Here is a 24512-nt window from a genome sequence, read left to right on the forward strand (position 1 = left end):
CTTCCAACTACTAACTTTTATTCTTATTGGTCTCTTACTGATTTTACAAGGGCAGACGCTGAGTAGATTCATCAATTACTACAAGACTTTGAGAATATCATTTTCCTGTAATATCCCCTCTTAATAGAACAATTAAATTCTTCTATCAAAAAATGAAATCTTTTAAAATTAAAACATTCACATACCATTAATACTGATATTTACACAGGCCAAATCTATTAAATAGCTTCTTGTATTTCATCCTTAAAATAAAATATTTCTGGCTGGACACAGTAGCTCGCACCTGTAATCCCAGCACTTTGAGAGGCTGAGGTGGGCGGATTACCTGAGGTCAGGAGTTTGCAACCAGCCTGGCCAACATAGTGAAACCCCATCTCCAGTAATAATACAAAAATTAGTCAGGCATGGTGGCAGGTGCCTGTAATCCCAGCTACTCGGGAGGCTGAGGCGGGAGAATCGCCTGAACCTGGGAAGCCAAGGTTACAGTGAGCTGAGATCACGCCATTGGAATCCAGCCTGGGTGACAGAGTGAGACTCTGTCTTAATAATAATAATAATAATAATAATAATAATAATAATAATAATAATAAAATATTTCTCTTTGACAGTTGGTGATACATTTATGAGCTTTATGAACAGGAAACAAAAATTGGACAACAAGAAACTACATTAATTATTTTAGCCTAATTATTTGATCATTTCTGGGCTTTACCCAAGAAATGAAGAACACAGAGTGACAGTAAGAGCCAGAGTACTAGATTACTTTGGTTCGTTTTGGTCCCAAGATGTATATAGAACAGATTCACAAGCATTGCAACAGTGATAGCAAAAAACATCAAACTCATGGACATTAAATTAGTCTATGACAATATAGAATAGAAAGGAAAACACTTTCTACTTTCACAAGCATTGAAAATGTTGAATAATCACATCCAACTTTTTGATGAGCTTATGTTATATCATATCATATAGTATTTTTCACAATGGAAATTTGAGGCTATAAACCTGTGTGTTCTAATCAACCTGAGCTCCCTTTTTGAACTAGGCACTTATTTCCCCAGCTTCACAGATGTGCTTCTCTTCAGTCATTGCTGCTGAGGGAAAGGGAGCCATTTCATCCAAGCCCTACCCTGGAGTTTCTCATATCCAGTGGCTGATTGATTCAGGATGCAAAGGGCTGGTCTCCATGTCTAAATTTGGGGCAGCTCTGTAAAGCAATTCCAGCCCTGAAATTCCTCATGAGATTGGCTCTGGCAGGTGTATTACATTTCAACTTCTCCTTCTGTCCAGTCCTGACCCCTGCAATGCCTCACAGGTCTTGTTCCAAGAAGGCTCTAATAAAACTCCCTCATGCAAATATCGGCCTCAACATCTGCCTCCCAGGGAAAAATCAGTCTAAGTTGCAACCATTATTCAAACTATTCTTCTGAACACAGGTCACCCAATCTCTTGTAATTATATTTACAAATAATAAAAATACTTTATTTGCATGGTCGTAACCTAAAGCATCATTTTTTTCATTTTCCTACAATAAATGAGGTATCTCTATTAGCCTTCTTCAAGTTTTCTTCTAATACTCCTTAGAGATTTCTTCACAATTTTCCTTCTACTCACAACAGTAAAATGTTCTTTCAGAGTTAACAAACTCAATATTTATCTTCGTCTAGTAAAAATGAATAACACACATTTATAACAAATGATTCTTGCTTAAGCTTTGTGATATTACATTCTTCTGATTCTCTTGTACCCTCTTCTCATCTTCACTTCTTATGCTCTTTTAGGAATTACTAGTTCTTTTTCTGCTCCCCAAACATAAATTCTCAGTAGTCAGTCTACCTTCTATTGACTTGTCGTTTCTTCCGTTGTCTACTTTTGTCTTATCTTCTGTTTTTAAAATTTTTTAAGTGTATTTATTTATTTATTTTGTGACAGGATCTCACTCTGTTGCCCAGGCTGGAGTGCAGTAGTGAGATCACAGCTCACTGCAGCCTGGATCTCCCAGGCTTAAGCGATCCTCTCACCTCAGCCTTCCAAGTAGCTGGGACCACATACATGCCACACCATGCCTGGCTAATTTTTTATTTTACTTTTTTTTGTGGGTACAGGTTCTCACTACCTTTCCCGGGTTGGTCTTAAACTGCTAGGCTCAAGTGATCCTCCTGCCTATACCTCCCGAAATGCTGGGATTGCAGGCATGAGCCACTACACCTGGCTTGTTTTTTCTTCTATCCTTTTCTCTTTTCCTCCCAAACTTGTTGCTCTGGTAATTCAATTCCCACCAGTGTCATCAAACACTATATTTATCTAAGTTTTTCTAAAACAGTAGCCTTGCTCATGAGTTTCAGGACCAGGCGCCTATTGGACTTCTGCTTGGATTAATCCTCTGGAAATTGAAATTACATCAATCCAAATTTAAAGTAATTTTAAGTTAATACTGTTAGAAAAGTTATTTAATTACTGTAATTACCAGTCTCCTCAGAAAGAGTATTTATGAACTTATTCACTTATTAACTATCAAAATACATTCTATGTACTTTTTTAAATACTAGTAATACAGCAATAAGCCACACAAATAAAAATGCCTGATGAATGGAGCTTACATTCTAGATGTACTCACAACATCCTATTTTAAGTTACAAGCTTTCCTGTAAACATCAATTTTTTACACCTTTTTTTTTCAATGCTAGGTCTTCATCTGTCACCTAGGCTGGAGTATAGTGGCACAAGCATAGCTCACTGTAAGAGCAAATTCCTGGGCTCAAGCAAGCCTCCCACCTCAGCCTCCCAAGTAGCTGGGACTACAGATGTCAGGTGCCACCATGTCTGGCTAACTTTTTCTTTTTAAAAATTTTTTGCAGAGGTGGAGTCTTCCTATGTTTCCCAGGCTGGTCTTGAACTCTTGGCCTCAAGTGATTTTCTCATCTCTGCCTCCCAGAATGCTGTGATTACAGACATTAGCCACTGTATGTACCTATTTTTCATATATCATAATCTTTTTTGCATCATCTTTTATTAAAAGTTTTAGAACCTATTGTATTTCAGTAACTATGCTCTACATTATATTTGCAGAGATAACACAAAAATTAATTTAATGGAATTCACATTTTAGTTGGATGTCAAACATCCAAACAAAAGAACTACAGAATGCTATTACTGAAGTATATACAGAAATAAATTCAGGAAAGAGAAGAAATCCAGAGACAATTACAGGGAAACGTTTCTGGAATTGATGGTGTCTGAAATATTTTTTTTTTTTTTGAGACAGAGTCTCACTCTGTTGCCCAGGCTGGAGTGCAGTGGTGCAGTCTCGGCTCACTGCAACTCCACTTCTCAGGTTCAAGGGATTCTCCAGCCTCAGCCTCCTGAGTAACTGGGACTACAGGAGCGCATCACCACACCCAGCTGATTTTTGTATTTTCTTAGTAGAGATGGTGTTTCATCATGTTGGCCAGGCTGGTCTTGAACACTTGACCTCAGGAGATCCACCCACCTTGGCCTCTCAAAGTGATGAAGGTACATTTTTAAAAATGAACAGTTATTATCTCAAGTAACTGGCAAGCCAAATGGGTGGAGACGGTCCACGGCATTTAAAAATCAACAAATTAGAAAATCCCCGGAATTACGAGAAGCATGCTATGATATTAAGATAACAAGCATTTCAGTATGGTTGGGGGGCAAATCTTTGGCAAGGGAAGATTCTAGGATTCAAAGAGGGAGATGGGGCCATATTTAAACCGTTTTCATGCCTTCAAAATGGATAGAAGTATTAGTACTCTTACTTAATGTAAAAGCAATATGTGAATATGGTAAATAATTAAGATACTAAACATGTATATAATGCAAAGTTAATACAATTGATCCCATCTGTCCTTACCTCACTGAACTGAAACTCACAGTCTGATATAGCAGAGGTTATAAATATGTAACTATTAACTGACATTTGCCCTCCTAAAACCTAAAATCCCTTGCACTTTGCTTTTTGCTAAACAATTTATCTCGGAAAGATCTTCACATAATTTATGTAGTTCTACATATTCATTTTCCACAGTGAAGAAATTTTTCATTCTTTCCAAACAATCTTCAATGAATTGATAGGAGGTTCCTTTATTATCCTTAGCTATTTTATTGAGTACAATAATGGATATTCTTGTACATATATTTTCACATATATCTAAGAATATATCTGCTGAATAAATCTGTAGTTGGAGAATTGTCCAAAGTATAAACTATTATTTTATGTTTTGTTATTTTGGGATACTCTAGCTAAAATGTACTTCATAATCCCCTGCCAAGTATTAAATTCTTTTATTTTACAAGACTGATTGGAGAAGAACTACATTTCACTATTGTTTTAATATTATTATTGTCATTGTGAGTGAAGCCAAAAATCTGTTCATATGTTAATTGATCAGAAAAGGATGATGATCATTGCAAATGTTTGAAAAATCAGTGTGATAAATTGAAACATGGAAATAAGGCAAAATTAAGGAGCCTATTTTTGTAGGTTTTGAAACAAAATTATGTTTTCCTTTGTTAATATGTTCCTACTCTCAATGTCACTGGACTCTACGATTCTTGTAAACATTTGTTGTAAAACTGAAATGTCACAGAGAAGGGCTTAAAACTAACATATTTAATCCATAGCTGTATAGTTTGATTGCACTGGTATTGATACTTCAATAACTCACAAGCTTTTTTCCCTGATATCTATGTTCATTAATTCTGTTGATTCTCTTTTCCTTGTTTTATTGATAATTGTCATTAAAGATATTAGATGTTCACTTTCCTTGTCCTTTGCTGATTTTACTTGCTGGTAAAAAAAAATGTGTGTAATGTGTGTGTGTGTGTCTGTGAATGTGTGTGTGTGTGTGTATATATATATACACACACACACATACACCCATGCAACTGACCCCGAGTCATCTTATTCTCAATACTTCTTTATACCAAAACCAATTTTAAGTCTAGAAGGTTTATTTTTATATTTTTAAGTTATAGCAAAGTTAATAATATAATTATGAGATTAATGAATCTAATTAAGTTAAATATAATGGTGTAATTAAGTTAAATATAGTTATTAAATTAATAAAGTTAATGCATATAATTAAAATACTTTAAAAATACTGAATTATAATATTTAACATAAATGTATTTTTTGTTGTTTTTATGAAAATGTCACCAAACTAAATATTTATTCATTTTCCCCTTTATATATACAGTGTAAATTATAGTTATTGATCTTATTGTTCTTTCTGATCAATTCTTTTTTCAAGTAGCTATGTAAAGAAATGATCATAAGTCACACTATTTTACAGTAAAGAATAATCCTATTAGGTTTATCTATAGTTTTCTAACAATTTACCTAACCTGAGAAATGTGAAGAAAAACATCACTGCATCTATATATACACATACACGATTGACATGATTTCATGTATTGTATAAATGTTTCTCCCAATATATTGTTGCTTCATGATCAAGCTTTATTGTTCAAGTTACATCCTATTTAGCTGACTTGTTAACCTAAAATAAGCATAGAAAATAGCTAAATGATTGCAACAACTCCAAAGAAGTTTGATAGAATAATTGACTATCCCTTGGAATTTATGCAATTGTAATCAGAACCTTCATTGCTCTGCCTTCACTGAATGTTTTTCCATATATTTACATAGGCTAGACCTCATTTATTTTCTTAAAAAAATCTCATTTTGCAAAATTGACCTTGACCTGTATGCTTGTATAAATATAAATAAGATGACTTTTCTTATAAAACTTGCAGGTCCTACAGTGATTCAAATGTCTAGTGTAAATATAGTAAGAATGGTCCTGGGATGTTCACATATAATTCAAGTTGAATACCAACATAAACTCTCATTTCCTCTAAATTTTCTGATCCATAGAGGGGAAAAGAATGTTAGCAGTAAAAGCATTAGAAATGCTTCTGATGTAGAAGGGGCCATTCTTATCACAATTCCCACATTTCAGCTACCTTTTGTCCTATGAAGTTCCTTTTGACATAAATGCAAACTCTGCTTCTTTTCAGCTTTATGCAAAGCTAAAATGGGAGCCTCTATTTCTAGCCTTGACCAGAAAGTCAGAAAAGAGAATGTGTACTTTATGATTTCAGCATTATTCACCATGAAAATGGTCAAGATGAAGCAAGCATTACCAGGAGTGAAATGGCATGAGAGAAAATTAGGATTCACTCATCAGTCATATTATATCTCATAGAATACAAACGAAGGTTATAGCCTTGAACACATCATTTTCAAGAGGCAATTTTTACACTCTGGGGAGTGCTAACTACAGAAATGTATTTTCACTCTCACTATTTCATTCTAACTTTAGCGCAATACATGCTTAGTAGGATCAGCATTAAGTAGTCCATTGTGCTCTCAATGTATAAAATTCATTAAATATAAGAACTACAGTAGAAAAAGAATTTAGAGTGAATCATTATCTTGCAACATATTATTTGTATATGTTGCTAAAATCAACTACATGGCTGAAATGTAGGATTTTCTTTAGGATATTTGCTTCTGAAGTTTAATCTCTTTACAATGAAATCTGTTTGTACTGATCTAACAAATGTGTTTCTGTGCATGTGTGTGTATATATGCCTGCACTGTGCTAAGGGGATAGGAAACGTAAGGGGGTTAGGTAATTTTTCTTTTCACAGCATGCACACAAGTGCATTAAAATACACACACACACAAATATACACACAGACACACAAATATGTGATAAGAAAATATAAAAACACTACAAAATATATAACAGAACACAGAGACAGCAACCACTGACTGGCAGGTGAGAAAATGGCTCATAAAAAGTGACATCAGATGAACACCTTTTAAATCTCAACAGGATTTACTATTATAGAATAAAGTGGAAGATATGAATAAACTGGGAAAGTGAAGTGATTAAATGGTAAATTAAATATTGGTGTGATTAGGGGTTAATAGTAGTGAATGTCCTATTTTAAAGGTTTTAAAATAATGGCAATCTAGATGTATTTGAGCATTTTCCCTATGCAAGAGTCATTAAAATCTTTGAGGAGGAAAACATTGTGATATGTAATTTAGGGAAAACGTACTGTAGTAACAGGATAAAAAACTTATTTCAAAGGAGAAAAGAAAACGAGATGTAATAAGAGCAGTTAGGGGTCTAATACAAGAAAGTCAACTGGAAACATTGAAAGATTGACGGCTGTCAGCAGCAACTGATATGCATCCATATTTAGGAGTTTGGAAGAAAAATCAAAAGAACCAGATTAATCACAGGAGTCATAAAAAAGGCAGAGAGATCAATAGTAAGCTCAATGCATTTGTTTTTCTGTAATCTATTTTTCTTATACAGTTGTCCCTCAGTATATGTGGGGGCTGAGTTCCAGGAAACCCACATATATCAAAATATGAGAATACTCAAGTTCTGCGATTGGCCCTGTGGAACCCCCCCTAAAAGAAAACTCAGCCAAAAAAGTCAGCCCTCCCTATATAAGGATTTCTCTTCCCACTTTTCTATCTGAGTTTGGGTGAAAAGTCTGCCTACAAGTGGACATACACAGTTAAATCAGTGTCATTAAAGGATCAACTGTATTTTCTCTACTGGATGCTTTTCAGCGGTCCTGTGACATGAAATATTAAAACAATTTCTACCAGGCTTTAACAACATATGGTCAAACACTGAAAAAAGTCCTCTGCTCCTGCACTTTAGTTGCAGATTGTGGGTAGGAGGAAGAAACTAAGATGTGAGAATGATAACACTTAATCTTGATGCTAACTGTAGCTAAGTAATAGTAAACTCAGGTTTTCTTCTTTTTTTTTTTTTTTTTTTTTTTTGATGAAATCTCGCTCTATCACCCAGGCTAGAGTGCAGTGGCACGATGTCAGCTCACTGTAACCTCCGCCTCCCAGGTTCAAGGGATTCTCCTGCCTCAGCCTCCCAAGTAGCTGCGACTACAAGCATGCGCTACCACGCTTGGCTAATTTTTGTATTTTTAGTAGAGATGGGGTTTCACCATGTTGGCTAGGCTGGTCTCTAACTCCTGACCTCGTGATCTGCCCGCCTAGGCCTCCCAAAGTGCTGGGATTACAGGGGTGAGCCACTGCTTCCGGTCTTAAAGTTAGATTTTTATCCGACTTGGAAGCAATACCTGATCACTGGGTATCAGTGGGGCTTTAAATTAATTACTGGAGTTCTAAAATTGACTACTGAATGTGCTCTCTATACCAGATCTATATTATGACTTCAGTTAATGACCTAAGAAATTGGAAAACCTGAGCCACAATGGTCTGTTTAGCCTCTGGAAGGTCCCACTAGGTATCTGATTGCATCAACGTATCATTTTCTTTTGTACATTAGCTTGCAATCCCCTTTTTAGTATCTATTTTATTTTGTATGTTTTTTTTTTTTTTTTTTTACAGAAGATGTTCCTTGAAGATTGGCAGCACAAGACATATTAACAACTGATGTTGTTACTTGAAATTCAAGACTGAATTTAAATTTATTGCAAACATGTAATTATATAATGCTATTAATCAATTTCAACCTCTTCCATGGCCAAAGCTTTTCGAGTAATTCCAACTAGAAGAAATTTCACCAATTCGAGTGTCTGTCTCTCTGCCCTGATACATCTTAGGGAGCACATGTTAATAAATATTTATTTGAATGGATTTTCTTTCTTTTTGTGTTATTATCTCATTTTCTTTTTTAATATGATGAACACATTTAAGGTTCAAAACAGTGTTTACAATGCATTTTTATATTTTAAAATTCAGTGAAACATCAACAAAACAATATGTAATTTCTAGGCTATTTAATATGCCTCCAATTTAATTATCTTGCATAGTATATTTTAAAACTTATTTTTTCCGGCTCTGCTCTATTTGTTAAGATCGTTTATTCATGTTAAGAAAAGACTGTCTATGGCTGGGTGTGGTGGCTCATGCCTGTAATCCTAACACTTTGGGAGGCCATGGCAGGCAGATCACCTGAGATCAGGAATTCAAGACCAGCCTAGCTAGCATGGTGAAACCTCGTCTCTACTAAAACACAAAAATTAGCCGGGCATGATAGTGGGTGCCTGTATTCCCAGCTACTCAGGAGGCTGAGACTGGAGAATCGCTTGAACCCGGGAGACAGTGGTTGCAGTGAGGTGAGATCGTGCCACTGCACTTCAGCCAGGGCAGCTGAGTGAGACTCTATCTAAAAAAAAAGAAAAGAAAAGAAGATAAAAAAAGGCCATCTATAGCAAGCAAAATAATGAGCTTGTACTTATGAAGACAAATAACTAAAAGAAACATGATAGGTGCTTCTTTTTTTCTCTTTGTAGAATTCCAACTAAGCAGTTCTATAGGTTTGAAGGATATTTGCCTGTTCATTTGAGATCTCCTATCTTGTGTTTAATCAGTGCAGTGATTACAATAGTGATAAAGAATGTTATAGTCCTGTGCTCAGAGAACCTAGATTAAAATCAACAATGAATTGAGTGTAAATGTGTGCCAGGCACTGAACTGGCTGGTGAGGCTTCTATAGTTTCAGGAATGAACTTGTCTAAATGGATATTGATGGGAGTATTTTTATAAAATACAAAAGACAAAACAGTGATGTGAGTGTTAATTTATTTTCACTTTTCCAAGACTTATTGAGGTATACAAATGACAAATACAAAATGTAACTACTTAAGGTGTACAATGTGATGTTTTGATATACATATAAATTATGAAGTGAGCACACTTAACCTAATTAACATATCCATCACCTCATATAGCTACCCTTGTGTGTGTGTGTGTTGAAAAAACAATATCTACTCTCTTCGCAAATTTCAAGTATACGACAGAGTATTATAACTGTAGTCACCATACTGTACATTTGATCTCTAGAATGTATCCATCCCATGACTAACAGTTTTGACCCTTTGACCAACAGCTCTCCATTTTCCCCACCCTCAGCTCCATATCTGTTATATACATATAATAGAATAAAAGAACAGAAAGTTTACAAGATAAAGGCTGACTATGACCTTTGACATCTGCCCTCACTTTCTAATTGACATGTGAGTGGAAGTGCTCACAGAATTGCCCTGGAAAGAAGCGAAGCTACTTCCTGATTTCACAGCCACTTGAGACATTGCTACCAGAAGAGCAGGGACGTGACTCTCAAATAGACTTGCGAGATCTAGACAAGAAGTGACTAGAAAATATTTACATACTGCCAAAGCAGATTCCAATTTGAAAGTCTGAATTATTTCCCAATAAGGAAGTATCGAACTCTCATGTTTCTTAACATGCTAGTGCACCTCAAAATATACAGTCTTATTCTTAAGAGTGACATATTGAAATAAGAGAATGAGTCATACTATCACCTATGATATAAAACTCTCTACCTAATGTATTGAAACATGAACCTGAAATAGTAAGCATAGCTTTGGGGTAAACAACAAGAGAGTTTATTTTGACTTAGCACATTTGAAAATTTTTTAAATATTACAATATTATAAGCCTTAATGTGACATATGCATATTCACATTGTGCTGTGTTTCTCAAAAGCAATCCTGGTGTTCAGGTTTTTGTCTTCACAAAGTAGTTGGGTTGGTCAGATATAACCATTGAGGATCTTATTAAGAAAGTCTGACCCAAACAAACAAATATACAGATAGACAAAAATTTATTGACACTGGACAGCAACCAAAGAGGAAGAACTGCAAAATTTATGGCCTTAATTTAAGTTTCTTATAGCCTATATCATAACCAGGCTTTCCCTCTGAGAGTAATTCCCAGTTATGGGTAGTAGAGACTGTATAGATAGAGCTCAAACAGAGAGAAGCAATATTATTGTGCTGAGGAGACCGAGGTTAGCGTTTGAGCCTGAGACAGTGTTAAGAAATTGGAAGGCACGATCTTAGAGAGGAGTCTCAGAGAGTGGAACCTCCCGGTCTCTTTTTAAAATGCCCAACTGTTTTGTTGTTGTCTAAACTTCACATGCACAAGACAGAAATCTAAGTCACTTAGTAGAAAAGGTTGGCAAGAAGTCTAAGGAAATGAACAGAAATTTAATGAGGAGGAAACAGAAATGGGAGTTCAATCCTCCACCAAGTTAGTGTGAATTTGAGAGTGCTTCAAAAGTTCTGTAGATCTCAAGCAGGGACAAGTTCTAGACGTAATGACAAACCTGAACTATTTCTACTTTAACATAAACTCTATATGAACAGAAATAGTGATTAAACAAATTGGATGAAATAGTGATAATCGGTGAATCTGGCTAAAGAGTGTACAGAAGTTGGCAGAATTTGAGTGACCCTCCTATAAGATTGAAAAAGGTAAGTTACCAAAAATACACAGGCATATTGATTGTGATAACATTTAATCTTTAGGTTATTTTTCAATCCTCTAATTTTTGTTTGTTTGTTTTGTTATTTGAGACAAGGTCCCACCCAGGTTGGTGTGCAGTGGTGCGATCTTGACTCACGGCAACTTCTGCTTCCCAGCCTCTCGAATAGCTGAGACCACAGGCACAGGACACCACACCAGGCTAATTTTGTGTCTTTTTGGGTAAAGATGAAGTTTCGCCATGTTGCACAGGCTGGTCTTGAACTCCTGAGCTCAAGTAGCCTTCTAATTTTTATGCATATTTTATTTATCCATATATTGCTTCCCTTTATGTTTCTAGCATTTTTTAATTGTTGAACATCTTATTATGCATACTGGCCACTTGGATATCATCTTCTGTGAACTATCTATTAAGTCTTTTTGCTCTAATTTATATCTTCTCTTATATTTTTCTTATCAATTTATAAATATTTGTAAGCATAAAATATTTTGTTATCTGTATTATTGTATGTATTATATTTACTAAAATTACTGTCTCTTATTTGCAGATATATTATTTGTTTATACCACTAAATGAAGATTTCAGAATCCATAATCTAAGAACAAGGAAATAGTCTAATATAATCATAGTATTATTATGAATTTAAATTAAATAATTTTAACAATAGAATTATATTCCACATTAGAAGAAACAGTCCATCTTCAAATACGCCCATTGTTCTAGTAATGCCATTATGACAATTTCTAACTTAAATTCAAAATTCAATGCAAGATTATACATTTTCTTAAATAGGCATTTCATGTTAATTTCTTTACTCTCAAACAGTTTCTCAGACTAATGGAAACTGACAAGATAATTTTATGAAAATCTAAAGGACTTTGAAAGTCACAGTGATCTTCTAAAGAAGGACTACAATTGCGGAGCTTACATGACCAGACTCACAAATAAAACCATAATGCTTCAATAATTAAGGCAGTTTGGTATTGACATCAAATATAATTGACCTTTTGTTTTTAATAACAATAAGTAACATTCTACACATTATATTAAAATTTTATATAGAGATATATGTGTGTGTGTGTGTGTGTGTGGCACTAAATAATAACCAGGAGCGAACAAAGACTGGAAAGATTACAAGCAAATAGGGGATAAAGTGAATTCTACATTAATTTCTTTGAGGGATTACTTCATTTCATGTGTCATGAAAATATGGAGTTTAAGAATTAAGGGTCAGGATTCAAGGCTGCCATATTGGTTAACAGTTGAGAGGAGAAAGATCCAGAAATGGAGGAAGCCACAGAGGAGCTAGCCTGCAAACTGGCATAAGCATGCATGACTCCTAAACTGAACATGTATATAGTAAGACAAGAGTAAGAACTGAGAGACGTTTGAAGCACTTCAGATACTGAGAAGAAGAGTTTAAAATTCAAGTTCCTTTTGGGTAGATGTGCTTGGTAAACACTTTGGGGTTTCCAGTGAAACATGAGTAGAGTAATGACTTAAGAGTAAGGAAGATGTACTAAGAAGGGTTATACTACAGGACTCAGGGAATAAACATAATAATAGTCTGCCTAGAAATTTCTAAAACCAAACCTACATAGGATCAAAGTAGCATCCAGTGCAATTTTACTGCCTGCTGGGATGAAACTCAACACTCTTTAAAGCAAGATAATAGAATTTATGTAATGTGTTATTCACAATGTCTAGTATATAATCCAAGCTATCTAGAGATTAAAAAAGCAGAAACATTCTAACACATAATAAAAAAAGGTAGTGAATAGAAATAGACTTAAAGAAGACTCTGATATTGAATTTAATGGAACAAAGACTTATAAATAATTGACATCAATATATTGAAGAATTTATAGAGCATACTAAAATAATGAAGTACATGAGAAATATCATAAAATATGTAAAAAATCTAACAGATAATAAAAGATACCCAGAACTGAAAATATAATAACTGAATTAAAAAATGTCACAAAATATGTAAAAAATCTAACAGATAATAAAAGATACCCAGAACTGAAAATATAATAACTGAATTAAAAATGTATAATGGTAGATTAGACACAGAAACATAAGAAACAATAAATCATAAAATAAATTTTCCAAATTTAAGCACAGAGACAGTATTATATTAACCAAAAATAGTTTCCAACTATGGGACAATATGAAATGCCCTAAAATACTTGTATTTGAAGTTTCCAAAAGGAAGAGATAATGGCCACAAAAACAACTTTTTTTAAATGCCCTTTTAATTTTAAAATCTGATGAAAAACAGCTCACTGATCTAAGAAGGCCAGTGAATCCCAAACAGAATAAACAAAAACCACACCTAGGTATCAAATTAAGAATACGGAAAGCAAAGATATAAATAGAATTTTAAAAGCAGCCAGAAAAACACATATTACATATAGGGCAGCAACAATAAGAATAATGGCTAACTTTTCATTAAAAGTAATATAATTCACAATACATTATAACAACAATTTTAAGTGCTAAAAGGAAAATAAACTGTCAGATTAACTCACAATTTTATAGTCAGTTAAAATATTTTTCAAAAATGAACATGAAATAAAGATATTTCAAATAACAAAAAGCTAAGAAAATTTGTTTCCAGCAGACTCACACTACAAGTAATGCTAAAAGAATCCTTCAAGTTGAAGGGAAATGATGTCACACAGAAATTCTGAACTATAGATAAGAATAAAAAGCACTGACTAGACATATTTATATAAATTAATAGAAAAGATCATCTTTATTTCTAAAAGTTTTAAAATAAATAATGAATTGTCTAATAATAAATATTAACAATGCATTATGCAGTTTACAATATATATAAGAAAAACATATGACAAAAATAGAACAAAGTCTTGCAAGATAAATTATACTATTGTAAGATGAGTGTATTATATGCTAAAATATACACTATTAATTCAATTTATACTGTAACAAATTAATAATGAATCCTGAGATGCCTTAAATACAGACTAAAAACATAAAAACACAAAGAAATATAGCTAAGAATAGCCAATAAAGAGCATAAACATAGGTGTTTAAAAAATGATTAATTGTTCCAAAAGATGATAAAAAAAAAAACAGAAACAAAGTTATAAAGAACAACTGCGGTGGAACAGAAAACAACAAACCAGCAGACTTAAATCCAAATATATCAACAATGGCATTATATATGAATGGGTTTAAGCCAATTAAATGCCAAATATTGTCAGATTGCATAAAAAGAATAAACCAACTCTGAGCCCTTTATATGACAGTAAATCCTTACAGCTGGATTTTTAATAGACTTATACAGAAAGGCTGAGAGCAAGAGAATAATAAAAGATAAACCACACAAGCACACTCATGAGAAAAGTTGTGTGGGTAAATTCTTAGGAGGCAAAGTTAACCCCAAGTAAGTAGTATTATCACAGATAAAGGGTGGTATTCAAAATGACGAAATATTTAACCAGAAATATAAAAAAGATCATTAGATATGTACCTAATAACTGCATTAAAATAAATGAGAAAAAAATGACAGAGGTAAAGAGAAAAATTTTAAAATGGAGCATTTAAAATTCTTACTCCCAGAAACAATTTGAATATGGAGACACAAAATATGGAATGCCAGAGAACTGAACAATACCATTGTTAATTTTTTTCTAAAATTGTTTTCCTAAGAATACTATACCCAGCAAGTATGTAATAAACGTTCAAGTACATAAGGAACATTTACCAAAGTAGGTTTAAAATGTAGTTTTTTCTAAAAAATCTTTGGGAGAATATTATTATAATTTTTCAAGAGAAGCATTTATTGTTGGAAAATATTGAGGGAGTTGGAAATTTCACAGAACAGCCATGTACAAATATTTTCTCTTTTTTGTAGAAAAAAAAGGTCTCTTTTTAGATTTGCCTAGTCACTCATTTATTCATCGTTATTCAACACCTGTTTTTGTGCTTCTGTTTTTGAGAAAATTTCTGACATGATGAGTTAGTAATCACCTTCCTTGGAAATTCTGGCTATGAAGTAGAATATTTACTGAGTAAATTTTACTAAATATATACTCAATTGTCTATCTGAGGTGACCCCAATTACCTGAAAAAAATGTTTAAAGAAAGTGAGATATCTTCACAATATTTTCCTGGCCTTTTTTCCATAAACACCACCACTGCAGCTGTAAGACCCTTAGTATGAGTTATTAGGATTTATAATGCAGAAATTATAAAAGATTTGCTTGAGTACAGTTTGAATATTTGTGAATATCTGGTACAAATGTCTGGTTATCAGAAAAAGGAAACATGGCAGTTTCTAAACAAACAAACATGCATACATTATTAATTTGGAGATGATTCTAGTGCAAAATTAAGCTAAATAGAGTTTATGTATTACGAATTCAGTCTATTGAGTCAGAAAAAATGTCTACTTTTTCTGAACTGAGGCTGTTAGCAGGTTGTTCTCACAGCAATGAGCACTAATAGCATTGCATTTATAATACAGAAATTCTTTTTTTTATTATACTTTGAGTTTTAGGGTACATGTGCACAACGTGCAGGTTTGTTACATATGTATACATGTGGCATGTTGGTGTGCTGCACCCATTAACTCGTCATTTTAACATTAGGTATATCTCCTAAAGCTATCCCTCCCCCCTCCCCCAACCCCACAACAGGCCCTGGTGTGTGATGTTCCCCTTCCTGTGTCCATGTGTTCTCATTGTTCAATTCCCACCTATGAGTGAGAACATGCGGTGTTTGGTTTTTTGTCCTTGCAATAGTTTGCTGAGAATGATGGTTTCCAGCTTCATCCATGTCCCTACAAAGGACATGAACTCATCTTTTTTATGGCTGCATAATATTCCATGGTGTGCCACATTTTCTTAATCCAGTCTATCATTGTTGGGCATTTGGGTTGGTTCCAAGTCTTTGCTATTGTAAATAGTGCCACAATAAACATATGTGTGCATGTGTCTTTACAGCAGCATGATTTATAATCCTTTGGGTATATACCCAGATAAGGACCAATTAATCTTATTTACTACTATTTCTAGGACTTAACATAGTGTTCCACATTGTAGGTGCTCAGTTTTTTCAAAATTAATTGAACCATAATATTACACAGGACTAAATTTCACATTAAAATACAGTCACAACCAGACAAACAAATATCTAACATAACTAATGCCTCACGTCAGTACATTTGTTTTTCGTTGGTGGAAGAGAAGTGGTATAAATTTTTGAAATGTCATTGGCTAATATGTACCCAGAACTTTAAAATTGTTCATATATTTCAATTTTGAGAATTCTCTCTCCAGTAATCTAGCCTTAAAAAGGATAATTTATAATACATAACCATCCCTCGGTATCCATGGGTGATTGGTTCCAGGAATCCCTGCAGATATCAAAATATGCAAATGCTCAAGTCCCTATATAAAATGGTGTAGAATTTACATTTAACTGACGCATGTCATTCTGTTTACTTTAAATCATTTCTAGATTACTTATAATACCTAATAACCTCTAAACGCAATGTTAACAATTTTATACTATATTGTTTAGGGAATAACGACAAGAAAAAGAAGTCTGTACATTTTCACTAAAGGTGCAACAATCCTTTATTTTTCTCTGAATATTTTCAGTCTACTGTTGGTTGAATAAACATATGTGGAATCCACATATATGGAGAGCCAACTCTACTAAAAATACCAGGTACAAAATTTGGGAGGCGGAAGCAGGTGGATCATGTTTTTATACATGTTTGCATGTATAAAACCAGAGAGTCTAAACAAAATATGTGGAAAATTTTAAATTTTTATGATTTTATATATGACATGATATGACATGGCTAATACTAACATTTTAACAGCATGCCAAAACGTAGCATTGACAGAGAAAAGCAAGATAAAACAGGTATAAAAACAAGAGAAAATCAACAGTGTTAAAAATAAAACCAATAAATAGGTAGAAAAATATTTAGACAACTTACCCTTGTCTTAGTGAAATCACTATAAATATCTTAGATTTTTTAAAATTATTTTTAAATTTTATGTTCCTGGTTTTTAACAGGGAGCACATACTGCTTTTATAATGACCTCATCATCATCATCATCATTTATGGCCTTGTACATAAATAATTCTCCCCATCCCTCTCTCCATACCCTTCTGAAGATAATGTCACTTCTGCCACTTGTTGTTTCCCTCCCTCCGTCTTGTCCTTCCTGATGAGTATATAAAGGTGGATTCAATCATCTGCAAGTTTTTCCCTCCCTCCCACCCTTCCTCCCTTCCTTCCTTATTGATGAGTGTATATATAAAGGTGGATTTGATCATGTGCAAGTTTAGAAGACGAGGAAGAACATGTTGGAATATTAGAAGTAGTTCAAAAACACTGAAATCAGTGGCGGAAGTGTAAAAAAAATTAAACATACAACTTGGTAGCCATATTAAGAAGCATTTTCTACCACACTTAATATTTTTTAAATGGCTTCACAGTTAAGAGAACCCTCCAATATAATGGAAATACAGGAAAGGAATCAGAAGAACAGCAAAGAGGAAGTTTGACTTTGATGTACCATTTGTCAGAAAAAGGAAATATATTTCTATAAAATTTTATCTGCTTTTTCTATTTTTCATAATGTCGGTTTATCAGGATTCAGATTAATAAAGAATAAAGGTTTTTAAAATAGTAGCTGAATATTAATTTTGAGTAAACCTATTATGTCAAAAATCTGGGGAAATAAAATAAATCCAACACAGACTCAAAGCCCAAATGTCACAGAAACTAGGAGACAACATAGAAGATATATCCAAATAATTCAACTTGTGTTATGAATTTTTTTTTTTTTTGAGTTAGAGTCTTGCTCCATCGCCCAAGCTAGGGTTCAGTGGGGGGATCTTGGCTCACTGGCTCACTGCAACCTCTGCCTCCTGGGTTCAAGTGATTCTCCTGCCTCAGCCTCCCCAGTAGCTAGAATTACAGGCACCCGCCACCACACCTGGCTAATATTTGAATTTTTTTTTTAGTAGAGATGGGGTTTCACCATCTTGGCAAGGCTGGTCTCAAACTCCTGACCTCATGATTTACCCACCTCCGCCTCCAAAAGTGTTAGGATTGCAGGCGTGAGCCACAATGCCTGGCCTATGAATAAGATTTTAAGAGATGATCTCATAGTTTTGAGGGATATTTCTAGCCAGGGAAAATGAAATGGGCTTTATGTAAGATTGTGCACAGAAGTTGTGGTAAGACATACAGTGAACAACAACAACAACAAAAACAACAACAACAAAAAACAGATACGAGATTAGGGAAAAATGGGTAAGATACTCCCTGGGAAGAGGTCTGCGGATGTGATTAAAAACAGGTCACGTGTATGAAAGAAGAAATATCATGTTGACTAGAACTCAGGTTACAAAGTTACGGGGAGATAGAAGATAGGCTGGAATTTGCAAGAATACTAACGGACACTTTGAATTCAACTTAAGTGAATTTCAGTTAATTTTCTAGACGTATTTTTGTGCTAGAGATTGGGATTATTCAAGAGATACTGTGTAAACTGCTTCTGATCATTAAAAAAATAAGTATAAATAAAGTCAGGGAAAAGATAAGTTTAGTGTGCTAAAGCAGTTGCCCAGCAAAGTAATTACACATTAATGGCAGTGAAAAATAAAAGATGGAGCTATATGTTAACAGTTTTTATAGAACTCAGTGCTAAACATCCCTCAGTATGCTGTCCTTAAAGCCTAGTCATAATGTTTAATTTTTTTGTGTGTTCTGAGTTATAAACAACAAATGCATAAACAAAATTGTGTAATACAATGTATTTACAAATCAAAAGCAGCTGCTCCATTTACTGCACCGTAAGTAATGATACTTACAAACCTTCATAAACATATTTTACTTAGATTCTGGAAACACTGTGATATACTATAACAACTCATCAAAACTCTTTAAATAAATTTGAGATTTTATTTCTATTTCTAATTTATATTCCATCAGTTACTTGTACATATCAAACTGCCATATCTGAAAAGCTTAAGAAAACATTACCTATTCAAGTCCATTATTTTATATATGCTTCAGCTATATATTAATATTTAGAGTACAAACCAGCACATGTAAACATGAAAGTGTCACTTCACCTTTTGATACACAATCAAATATAAAACAGACTCCTACCAATTTTTCTTTTGTTAACTGTGTTTCCCGTTGTTTTAGGTAACGTATAAACCAATTGTAACCATGAAGGCAGAGCCCAATCAGTGTTAAAATCCCTTTACACTCTATATTCTATGCTTACACTCATGATTTCAGAATGGGATAACGGAAGTTTCTAAATTAAAATTATAAAGACTTGAGAGGGAACTCTGCAACAAAGATACCTTATTTAATGGTGGCTACCTATAGACGGCTCGTTAGTTCCACGTTCCTTGCTCTACACAAAGCAAGTGCTAAATACATATTTTTAAATTAAAATGTAATGGTCAATTAAGTTGATATTCCACATTATTAATTGAATCTTCACAATTGTGAAAAATAAACACTATGTTATTCCTTGTGAAAAATAAATACTATGTCTGCTGTGTCTGGGTATTGGGTTTCTCTTCATAAAATAAATGTGGTTTAACAACCAGATATTAAAATCAAATACGTAAATTCTATTCAATTCTCAATACTAATTGGGATATAGTTAATTGATTATTGATCCATGATAAGCAGGGATTATTCTGGACTTTGAACTTACGTATAACAAAATAAAGTGCTATAAATATTCTCTAACAGAATAGTAGGGACATTTGCTATGCTTCTTGTTATTTTAATTTCTCTCTTGAACAGTATTACGATTCTACCTAAATAATTTAGTCACAAGTGTCTATTCAAGTTATAGAGAAGCTAGATGACAATTATTATGAATTTGTTTTCTTCTTGGATAACAATACAACATTTCCCTTATTACAATATTAGTAAATCTCTGATAGTTTCAGTCAAGGATGACCAACCAAATTTCAAATTGCATTATTGCGAAAAACAAAAACTTGCTATTTATTCCAAAGTTTCTGACTTCTCTCCTATATTGCAAATGTCTGAAATGCCATAAAAAATTCTGCAGTATTGCCTTATTAAAATTATCTTAATTTATTTTCTTATTCTTCTAATCCATCCTGACAATGAAAGAAAACTGATTATTTCAGTTCTGGGCTCCCAACATAACTGATTTGTACAAAGGCTTTTAACAGATTGTTTACATTTCATGCTGTATGTAAAACAACCCATCCTAGAATTCTGGACCTTTCACAGGGAAGGTCTAACTTTATCCTATTAGACTAGCCTCTTTCGTTCTTTTATTGTGCAATATACACGCAATTCTACCTTCTTAGATTTGTCCACATGCACATATTTACGAAAATATTTCTGGCTTTTCTTTTCCCTAATGGCAGGCCTTTCCAAAATCTTAGAAAAGACCAGAAATTTGGAGTTAAAGAAATCTTAATGACAATGTAAATCAACCCAACAAGAATCTGAGGGTTAGCAAGTTTAAACAACTTCTAAATTGTAATAGTTACTAAGTGTCACAATCAAGACTAAATCTGTAAGTTGCATGTTTGTGTGTATACATGTATATAATTTATTAAATTTTGCTGCACTCTTTTATTTTTCTAAAACTGCTTCCTCTCAATTCAGGATCAAACCCTAGATTTTAACCTTTAAAAATATGTCTTCCCAATTTCATGCAATTTTACAGCACCTGTAAATTAATATGGTGCCTATCATTTTCTATGATACCCAGCTTCTATAAAACTATAAAGAAACCATGGGAATTTCTTCCCATTAGAAGCTACTTAGCCTTTCCCAATCTTGGTGCATTGTGAATACCACAGGCCTTTTCTTTACAGGGGATGCTACCAATGGATCCAGGAAGACTAGGTTGAGGTCTACCCAGGGAAACCAGAAACATTGTGGTCAAAAAGACGAACTGTGAGGTGCTCAAGAAGTTAAATCCTTATCAGAACTCATATGTTTGACTAAGTTTAGAGTTAAAGGTCCAGTCAGCCACTATATATGCAAATAAATAGTGATGTCAAAAGCCAGAAAAGCAGGATAAAGAGAGAGTAAATGCCCTTAATAAGTTAGTAAAAGCTAAGATGTGGTTGAAAGTCAGCCCACTTTTATAATGAACTAGCTATGTGGTAATGGCATATCTTAGATAAGTCCCTATTAAAAAAAGAAAGAGTTTTATTTTTTCTTTAAAAAGTAGTATAAGTATTTTATTTTTCTGAGGTGTCTATTTCATACACATATTATTTCCCACTGGAAACATAGAAATAGTTGACAGGTGGTTTTGGTTTCATTGTATTTATTTCCCCCAAACATCTGATATTATAATGAGTGTTCCATTTGTGGTTCATAACCCCATTGTCAAGAATAAATTGGCAAAAAAATCGCACATCCTAACTTGTCCATGCATAAATCCAAAATGCCATTTTTCCAACAAAAATTAAAAAAATATGAAAGGTAATTAAAACTATGCATGTACATTCAGTAATTGTTTATGACAGATTATGGAATTAATTAAAAAGGAAGCATGATTGCACACAAAATTTTAAACTTCTAATGTATATTTAAAATGTGAGAGCTGGAATGGTGGTCAATTTAGAAATTAATTAATGTACACTCAATTTTTAGAGGAAGTATTTTTGTTTTCAGCTTAAAGTAAATGCTTGCTGTAGCGCCTTAACTGCCTTAAGATTATGAACATCTCTTTTATCTGTGGCTATTCTTCTGTATCTGTGAATCTCCAAGGATAAAACTGATTCTGTAAGGCCTTGTGACCTCAATGTGTCCTTTATACACTTCCTTGGAGAATCGTATGGCAATTTCACGTCCTTAGACAAAAAACATTTGCTAGCTGAACTTGAATTTCCTGATGTTAGTTATTAACTGCAGTGTGAAAAGTGATGTTAAATGAGGGATGCCTGAGGATGGCATATGACTAAACTGTGAAGAAATAACAGGCAAAAAGGAACCAGCAAAGGAACTGAATGGGTCGGAATGAGCATGACCTATGGAACCAGAAAAAAGAAATTTCAAAAGAAGAGAAAATAATAGGCTTCTGATAAAGGAGGCTGCTTTTGATTGACCCACACACAGAAAGAATTAGATCAAAATTCTGGCAATTTCACAGAGCAAATGTATTCCTGTTTTAAAAGCTATGCACATGACATTTGTGATATTAGGCACTTGTGTTCTTTTTTTTTTTTTTTTTCATTTTTGGCCTGATCTAATTTATGTGCCTGGTGCTGTCAGTAAGTCAAACAATATGCAAACCATTACAGTCCTTCCAAGATATATGCCATGACTCAAAAAAATAAATAAATTTATGATCTGTAGACTGCTAGTATTTAAAATTGTTCATTTTATTGTAAAAATTTTAACATACCTCAGCACTGGGTGTAAATTGGGAACAATTATAGTTAACAAATGAATTGTTCTGAGTTTAGAATAGTATGAATGTGATTGGTAAGGAAAAGGATGATAGATACATAGAAAATTATGGATGTCAGAAAGGTCATGCTACTAAAGAAAGAAAATTAGAGAGATAATGAGCTAAAGAAAAATAAGTCTCTAAACACCAATGAAAGAGAGGCAATGAACCTGCTTCCTCAAAATTGAACATAAAAAGGGAGTTATATATTCTCTATTATTGTCTGCTTCTGATTGCTAATGAGCAACTTTGCTCCTAGTAACACAGATGCATATCTTCTTAAAGATAGTGTCTTCTTTCTCCTTTTTTTAATCTTGTCTTTATCCTTCTGCCTTAAACACTTTGTCTAGATTACAAGCAGGAGGCAGGAAGCTCACCCTAGCTGATATTAAGAAATAGAAATATCTAGAAGTACTTTATTTCTCATACAGAGTATACTATTCCTAATTATGATAAACTATTTATCAATAGATCTCCAGGAGAGTTTTATTTAGATAATACACGTATGATTAAATAATATCTAGCTGATTAATAGTGAGTCACATCCATCCACATATGACTTAGTAGTTTATGCCTATTGTTGATATTGATTTACATTTAGAACCCAAATATGGTTCCTTGTTCTTCCCCACTAAAATAGTTTGCAATATCACACCTTCTGAACATTATTAGTTAAATATTTTTCATAATCACTTGTGATGTGAAAAGTTGCTGTAAAAAAAAATAGCTGTCACTTTCAGCTTTTATATTTCTCATACAAAAATTCTTACCTTGCCTACATATTGTGTGTCAGTACCTGTGTACTCTTCCAATAAGAAGAACTGATTCCACATCCAGCCACGCTTGGTGCGACGTAGCATTTTACCATCATCTTTGGTCAGACCCACTATCTTTTTGCTTGATAAATAACTGTTAGGTTTTTCTTGTAATAGGATGGTGTCAACTGTATGGAACATATAGGTCCAGATGAATAATGGTATACAATGGTAATTCCTCATTATCTGCAACTTCAGTGGGTTGTCAAATTCAATGTATTGTTTGTTTTTCCTAAAGAGTAAGGAGAAAAAAATGGCTGTATTAGCTTGAGTTTCACTTTCCCATAACGTGTAAACTGAAAAACTTATTCCAGACATTACTTAAATTTTATTATGTACTATATATACATTATATTTCTACATCAGTGAATGGTCATGAAAAACTCATTTATCACATCGATAAGTAGAAAGACATATACAGCTCAAGTAGACTAAACAGGAATTTAGCAGCTAATTTAAAATTACTATAAAACAATCAGATACATATTAATATTTTTGTAATTTAAAACACTAAATATTTTGAAAAATAAGCTCTACAGTATACAAATTATCACAGCAAATGTTCCATAGTGCTTAAGACTAATAAAAGTAGAATATTTATTAACATACACATACGTGTATGAAATTACATATTTTAAAGAGCACTTCTCATAATCCATCATTTTTAGTAAACTATTTTTCTCCTCTTCCCCCTATCTTCCTCTTTATAATCCTTCTCATCCATCAGGTTGAAATGTTGCCTCAAGGCAAATTATATGGTACAAAATACACTTAGGATTGTGTCTTGCAATACTTAGCACCATGTCGATCTTTTCCAATCAATAACTATTTTTTTCCAACAATTAGTCTAGTAGGACACTCAAATTTATTTGAGACTGAGGAGTACACCC

At 33.4% G+C, this 24512-nt stretch overlaps 1 protein-coding gene across 1 annotated transcript in view; it reads right to left on the reverse strand.

Annotated features, from left to right (window-relative positions):
* The window catches only part of CDH9 (cadherin 9), a 167336-nt gene that overhangs the window by 92923 nt on the left and 49901 nt on the right, over positions 1 to 24512 (reverse strand). The window contains exon 2 of the mRNA XM_032135572.2: positions 23578 to 23854. Within this exon, the coding sequence (XP_031991463.1) occupies positions 23578 to 23805 (228 nt within the window). The 5' untranslated portion in view covers positions 23806 to 23854. The remainder of the gene's footprint in view (positions 1 to 23577; positions 23855 to 24512) is intronic.

The sequence above is a fragment of the Hylobates moloch genome, unplaced genomic scaffold (genome assembly GCF_009828535.3).
Source record: "Hylobates moloch isolate HMO894 unplaced genomic scaffold, HMol_V3 SCAFFOLD_17, whole genome shotgun sequence".
NCBI classification, from domain to species: domain Eukaryota; kingdom Metazoa; phylum Chordata; class Mammalia; order Primates; family Hylobatidae; genus Hylobates; species Hylobates moloch.